This window comes from Sinocyclocheilus grahami, unplaced genomic scaffold (genome assembly GCF_001515645.1).
Source record: "Sinocyclocheilus grahami isolate Dianchi unplaced genomic scaffold, SAMN03320097.WGS_v1.1 scaffold12.1, whole genome shotgun sequence".
Classification (NCBI taxonomy): Eukaryota; Metazoa; Chordata; class Actinopteri; order Cypriniformes; family Cyprinidae; genus Sinocyclocheilus; species Sinocyclocheilus grahami.
Window position 1 is genome coordinate 1790271 of NW_015505191.1, and position 7007 is coordinate 1797277.

At 39.4% G+C, this 7007-nt stretch overlaps 1 protein-coding gene across 3 annotated transcripts; it reads left to right on the top strand.

The window, feature by feature from the left end:
- Positions 1-2825: 2825 nt before the first annotated feature.
- Positions 2826-4369, top strand: pole3 (polymerase (DNA directed), epsilon 3 (p17 subunit)). Of its 3 annotated transcripts, none has more exons than XM_016288057.1 (5): positions 2826-2922; positions 3188-3268; positions 3440-3525; positions 3611-3729; positions 3832-4007. In XM_016288057.1, the coding sequence occupies exons 2-5, from the start codon at positions 3203-3205 to the stop codon at positions 4005-4007; spliced, it is 447 nt and encodes a 148-aa protein (XP_016143543.1). In that variant the 5' UTR covers positions 2826-2922; positions 3188-3202. The 3 variants fall into 3 exon arrangements, with proteins under 3 accessions (XP_016143543.1, XP_016143534.1, XP_016143552.1); XM_016288048.1 differs by having other exon boundaries at positions 2827-2985; XM_016288066.1 differs by lacking the exon at positions 2826-2922 and having other exon boundaries at positions 3203-3268; positions 3832-4369.
- Positions 4370-7007: the final 2638 nt, after the last annotated feature.

The window sequence follows — 7007 nt, forward strand, 5'->3', positions numbered from 1 at the left end:
TAGGAACTGTGACCTGTGGAAGCACGTGACTAGGAGTTATTATAGTCATAATAAGTGATTGCCTTTATGGTGGAAGGTGAAAATTCTTACAAATATTGGTTGTAACATTGACTGAACTCTGACGAACACATTCTCTGAACTCATGGAAATGCACTTTTTAAGAAAATGTTTGAGGAGTTTGGTACATGATTGGCCAACATATTTTTTTTAGTTCAGGTCAACTAAACATCAACATTTATTTTCTTGTTGGAAATTTCCGTTTAATTAAAACAACAGTTTTGCAGTCTGAAATCCTGACCAAAAATCAGACCAAGCCTATACACTTCCCTATTTTTGTCACTGTATTAGTCATCTGAATTTGTGGGACAATGGATTTTATTGTGAAATCCAGATACTAAAATGGATTTAATTTAGTAATTAATTTCAGGAAACTCCTAAAGACTAAATGAAGTCATGATCAACTGGTTAAAAACAACGGCAACAATTACACATCACCCTCTATAATAACAATGCTTTAGTCTCTGTTCCTTATAAGTTTATCTCACTACAAAAAACACTCTACATTTAAAGGGGTCATATGATGCAGTTTCAAATTTTCCTTTCTCTTTGGAGTGTTACAAGCTGTTCGTGCATAGATAAGATCCCTAAAGTTGCAAAGACTAAAGTCTCAAACCCAAACAGATATTCTTTATAAAAGTTAAGACTGGTTCACACCCTTCTAAAACACCTCGTTTAAACATGCCCCCACATGTCTACGTCACTGTGTGGGAAGATGTGCATAACACTGCCCAAATGTTCACACAAAGAAAGAAGGCGTAACTTTTATTCACGCTGTAAGTTGTTGTTGCCGCCGCCGCCGCCATGTCGTGGAGACACTGTGTGTTTCGTTGTGAAAGCGAAACTACTTTGTTTGGCCTTCCAAAAGAGGACGATATCCGCTTCGTCATGCCTAGAGCTGATCCGTGCTGGTCTCTGAGGAAATAACGTTACATCAACTTCACGCTGTGGATCGCCGGATCGGCTTTCACCCTGGACGAAGTGGAGTCCAGCCCGGGGTCATCACATGTGGTAGCCACAAGCCCGTCAGACGCTCCTTCATCGAATCTGCCGGTTGCACCGTTCTCAAGCCCACCGGCCGTTCTTCACTCAAGCCCGCTGGCCTCCGCGCCATTCTCAAACCCGCCGTGTGTGACGCTGTGTGTTTCGTTGTGAAAGCGAAACTAATTTGTTTGGCCTTCCAAAAGAGGACAAAATCAGTGGTTAAGTTGTATTTACAACACTGTTCCAGAACAGTTCAACCCAAATATTCAGATGTGTGCAGCGCATTTTATGGAGGACTGTTTCCTGAACCTGCAGAGTAGTCTACAATGCCGTCTACACACAAAGGCTGTTTCTATAAAGTGGGGCAGTTCCAACTTTGCAAGGACAGTCTTGGCACTTCTGATTCACAGTCTGTAAGTACGTTTTTTATATTTAAAGAATTTGCCACTGACTATTCAAACGCAAGTTTTGAGCAGTGTAGAGTAGCACTTGTTGTTTGTCGTTTCTCCAATCACAAATGCAGATGTGGTTTTATGTTTACGCGGCGCGATATGCAACTCGTAAAAAAGACAGTATAAGTCATTATAATCCGTAATTATGTCCCCACTGGATGCAACAAATGCCTCGTTTGTAATGGGTTTTATTGGTGTTGTCTCATCGCGCCAGGACACTGAATCACAGTATGGTAAGGGGTATAACATTTCCGTCACACGGTTGAGGTATTCAGCCAATCACAACGCACTGGATAGCTAGATCATGTAAATATTTAATAGAAATAATATGGAAATCTAAATAGTTTACATGTCACATGATACCGTTCAGTTGATTACAATGCATTTTTAAAATTTTTTGCTGCTGTTTTGTTTAGAACCCATTATTTGCTTCTGGTCCAGCGAAGCAGTGCGTTATGTTTCACATTCATTCTCACGCAAGCAATAGCCTACTCTCAAATATTTTAAACATATGCTATAAATGGAGATGATCTGAGAACATTAACAAACGCACTTGCAAGACCATGAAATTACTACAATATACATTCCGTGTAAATTGAGCAGTTGCGCTGTATTGCTACGTGACCACTGCACATGCTTCAGAAAGTCCCACTAATATGAAAATAAACACATTATTCATGTGGACTTGTTTTGCCATCAAATGAGCAAGAGGGAGAATTGTAAAGAAAAACAAAACGTTCAGTTTGTACAGAGGTCCACTCTGTCATTCTGAGTTTACTTCACACGATCTGAGATGCAGATAAATAGAATTGCCATCTGAATGGTGCCAAGTGGCTCAAAAACAACAGCCCACAAGCCAACTGAAATTAACCACTGAAACAGCTCAATTGTCTCCCCCCGTCCCCCGTTTTACTTCAATAAACCATATGCAGTTTTTCATATCGAAAAACCCATGCGCAATTCTTCATAATTTGCAAGAAAAATAAAGAGAACCCCCAATATACATACTAAGATGTTTGAGATCTTCGGGAATTTTCTATGAATTTTAGAAGAGAAATGTTGAATTTATGACTAAAATAAAAGTCTAAACCGCTGTGACCTTTTCTGAACGTTTGCTAAATAAGGACTACACACTGACAGGACTACAACTGCTACCAGGATATGAACCGTCGTAGTAATTTACTGATAGCGCCTTTTAAAAAATCACAAACAAAACAAAGCGACCTTGAAATTCACATTTGAGGCATTCAGTGAAATTTATATTACAGGTAAAACGTAAAAGTGTCACTTAATATGCAACCACGCACACAAATTGACGTCCCGACTGAACGGCTATTGGTTGGCGGGGCAGAGCAGTGAGAGGTGAAAGGTTAACGCATGGGTTTGGATGATCAAGCGGGCTGCAGAGCAGTGAAGCACGCTAGCTTTTGTACGTATTCGCTTGGTTTGTAGGGAATTGATTTGCGGATATTTCATCTAACGCATATTTAAGGTAACGAAATTCGTTACTTAACGGACTTCAATCGTTTTAGACTGAAGCTGGTGTCAGTTCACCCTCAGATAAATTAGACGGCTAAGCTAACACAAAGTTTTCGCGGTTGTTCAGTTTGACATCTGATCACGCATCTTAAACAACACAAATCGGTTAATATAAACCAAAGTACATTACATCGTCGTGTTGCATCTCTTTTGAGTGTGTATTCAGTGTAATGGCCGAGAAACCAGAGGACCTCAATCTTCCCAATGCTGTCATCACGCGGATTATAAAAGAGGCAGTAAGTGGCATCACACAGCTAGTTATTAGAGAGCACGCGTTAAAGAGCTGGAAAGCAGCTTAAGAGAAAACCATAGAAATGAAAGTGTTAAGTAAATTGTCTCTTTCAGTCACTGCAGGCAGTTTTATTGTGTTTATTAGTATGCAGTCAACCTGTCCTCTTCATGTTTAGTTGCCAGATGGCGTTAACGTCTCCAAGGAGGCAAGACGAGCGATATCTCAAGCAGCCAGTGTTTTCGTTCTCTATGCAACATCTTGGTAAGTCAGACGTTTAGTTTCGTTATGAGAAGCTGTACTCTGGCAACCGACCCAAGTGTAACCTCCACTGTTTTGTTGACACCAGTGCAAACAATTTTGCTATGAAAGCAAAAAGGAAGACACTCAACGCTGGAGATGTGATGTCAGCTATGGAGGAGATGGAGTTTGAGCGTTTCTTGCAACCCTTGCGGGAAGCACTTGAAGGTAAATGCTATATGAAACCGAAGAGTTCAGGTCCAGAGATGTATGAATTAAAGCATCTGACATATTAATGTGTATAACTGGTTTATGTGCTGTTTTTTTCAGCTTACAAGAAAGGTCAGAAAGGCAAGAAGGAGGCATCTGAGCAAAAACGTAAGGACAAGGAGAAGAAGAACAGCCCGGGTGAGCACGACAAGAGTAGAGATGAAGAGGAAGACGAGCACATGGATGATGAGCAGGAGGGAGAGAATGAAGGAGAGGAAGAGGATGTGGAAAACTGAGAGCAAGCAGGACTTTTAGATTTGTTCAGTCCGTCCTGGTTTCCATCAACTATGGCAAATAATAGTTTCCACGTTAATGGTGGGACAAGAACAAGCCTATGGTACTGAATACAAATGTTTCACTTTATGAAATTGAGCAACTGTACAAAAATGATTGTGGCAACTTTCCTGCGGTGTGCTCCTTTGAATACAGTGAGGTATATTTCAAGAGAAAATGCACATTGTCTCCTCAAATTCACTTTAATCAGTTATACATAACACAGTAGTACCCACAGTTTTAAGCAAATAAATGTACTATTCATGAAATGTGAATGAGTCATGAAATGGGAAAAATGTGATGCGTGTTAATGATTTAGGATGAGGTGAGCAGCTTGAATTACTCAAACATTTTGTAAACATGGTTTCTGCAGTTGCGAAACATTTATTATGCCTGTTTTTTTCCCCGTTTTAAAAGTCAGGTTTGTTCTAGGGCAACAACACATATCGACGCTTACATACTTTTGTACTTTGTATAACTTGGGAATATTTGAGTACCTGTTAGCCTTTTTTTTTTTTTTCAAATAAATAATTGTAATTCTAAAAAGTTCTTTTTTTGGTCGTCAATTTATAAGATCATGTAAATATTTAATAGAAATAATATGGAAATCTAAATAGTTTACATGTCACATGATACCGTTCAGTTGATTACAATGCATTTTTAAAATTTTTTGCTGCTGTTTTGTTTAGAAACTCAAAATGAAGGAGACTGTTGCTTTGGAGGTGACACAGTGACTGCTTTAATTGTCAGGTTTTTAATCAAAGTGATTGACAATCAGCATTTTCCTGTTGAATTTCATCTACACTGAAGGCCTATAAGCAGAAAAATAAACTAATTTTACTAATTAAATAACAATTATTCCTAAAATAGAGATTATTTATTTATAAGAGAGTCTTAATTATACAAGAGAGAAGTATTATTAGTTGTATTAGTGACACCTGGTGTTAACATTGTTAAATGTGATGCCCTTCCTTAGATTGAATTAGATCCCTGTTATTAAGTCTGGTTTATCCTAATTCATCAAAACTCCAAACCAACTCTTAGTTCACAAGCTAGTAATATAAACTACAGCCATACCAAGTCATATTCAGACCTAAAGATGTCATTTAAAACGTGAGCATTTGAATGACATCATTGCCAGAGGGTGAAGAAAAAGAATGAAACGTTACCAATCTCTATAAAAAGACAACATGGTGTTAAATGTTAATTGCTTTATGAGCTAACATGAAGCTAACCTCAACACATTTGATGAGCATCAAAGAAAGAGGGGGAAAATGTCATGGAAAGTCTTTGCCATTTACCACAACTGAGGTTGACACAATTGTATGGCAAACATTAAAGTGTGATAAAGATGTAAAAAAAAGCCACGCCCCCCAGCAGTTCACTTTTATGGGTCTGTTCATTATGGAAAAATCTACAATGCAATACTTTATATATCCTTAACTACAATTTCAGGGGGACCACACATGGAGACGAGAAAAGTAGCCTATGCTTTATACACTAATTTATTTATTTATTTATAAATCCATTTTATTTAATAAAGTCTCACCATTAATCATTTGTAGCCAAACAGTTTTCCACTTTTAGGGAAATAAATATATAGATTAGATAGATACTTTAGGCAAATCAGGAAAATGTGATGCCCTGCATCTTCAATAAACAAGCTACAGGTAGTCCAAAATGCAGCGGCTAGAGTCCTTACCAGGTCAAGAAAATATGATCATATTACCCCAATTTTACAGTCTCTGCACTGGCTACCTGTTAAGTTCCGTATCAGTTACAAAATATTATTACTTGCCTATAAGGCCCTTAATGGGTTAGCTCCTGCGTACCTAACTAGTCGTCTACCACGCTACAATCCATCACGCTCCCTAAGGTTTTTTGGTCGTCAATTTATATGCTTAATGTGTTTTACTGCAAAAAAAAGCCTGGTATCTTCAGTTGAATACCCTTTGTGTAGTTCCAAAATGTGGTACTCCCTAAATACAGTAATATACACTCACTGGCCACTTTACTAGGTACACCTTGCTAATACCATGTTGGACCCCCCTTTGCCTTCAAAACTGCCTTAATTCTTTGTGGCATAGATTCAACAAGGTGTTGGAAACATTCCTCACAGATTTTGGTCCATATTGACATGATAGCATCACGTGGCTGCTGCAGATTTGTCGGCTGCACATCCATGATGCGAATCTCCCATTCTGCCACGTCCCAAAGGTGCTCTATTGGATTGAGATCTGGTGACTGTGGAGGCCATTTGAGTAAAGTGAACTCATTGTCATGTTCAAGAAACCAGTCTGAGATGATTTGAGCTTTGTGACATGGTGCATTATCCTGCTGGAAGTAGCCATTATCCTGCTGGAAGTAGCCATTATCCTGCTGGAAGTAGCCATTATCCTGCTGGAAGTAGTCATCAGAAGATGGGTACACTAGTCTTAAAGGGATGGACATGATCAGCAACAATACTCAAGCAGGCTGTGGCATTTAAATGATGCTCAATTGGTACTAAGGGGCCCAAAGTGTGCCAAGAAAATATCCCCCACACCATTACACCACCAGCCTGAACCGTTGAGACAAGGCAGAATGGATCCATGCCTTCATGTTCTTTCCACCAAATTCTGACCCTACCATCTGAATGTCGCAGCAGAAATCGAGACTCATCAGACCAGGCAACGTTTTTCCAGTCGTCTATTGTCCAATTTTGGTGAGCCTGTGCGAATTGTAGCCTCCGTTTCCTGTTCTTAGCTGACAGGAGCGGCACCCGGTGTGGTCTTCAGCTGCTGTAGCCCATCTGCTTCAGGGTTCGACGTGTTGTGCGCTCAGAGATGGTATTCTGCATACCTTGGTTGTAACAGTGGTTATTTGAGTTACTGTTGTATCATCTCCAACCAGTCTGCCCATTCTCCTGACATGTCCACACAACTGCCGCTCACTGGATATTTTCTCTTTTTCAGACCATTCTC

Excerpts from the sequence above, each read along its gene's own strand:
- pole3 (XM_016288057.1), top strand. The coding sequence starts at position 3,203 with ATGGCCGAGAAACCAGAGGACCTCAATCTTCCCAATGCTGTCATCACG. Across the intron at positions 3,526-3,610 it reads GTTCTCTATGCAACATCTTG|TGCAAACAATTTTGCTATGA; the intron begins GTAAGTCAGACG and ends TGTTGACACCAG. Across the intron at positions 3,730-3,831 it reads CTTGCGGGAAGCACTTGAAG|CTTACAAGAAAGGTCAGAAA; the intron begins GTAAATGCTATA and ends TGTTTTTTTCAG.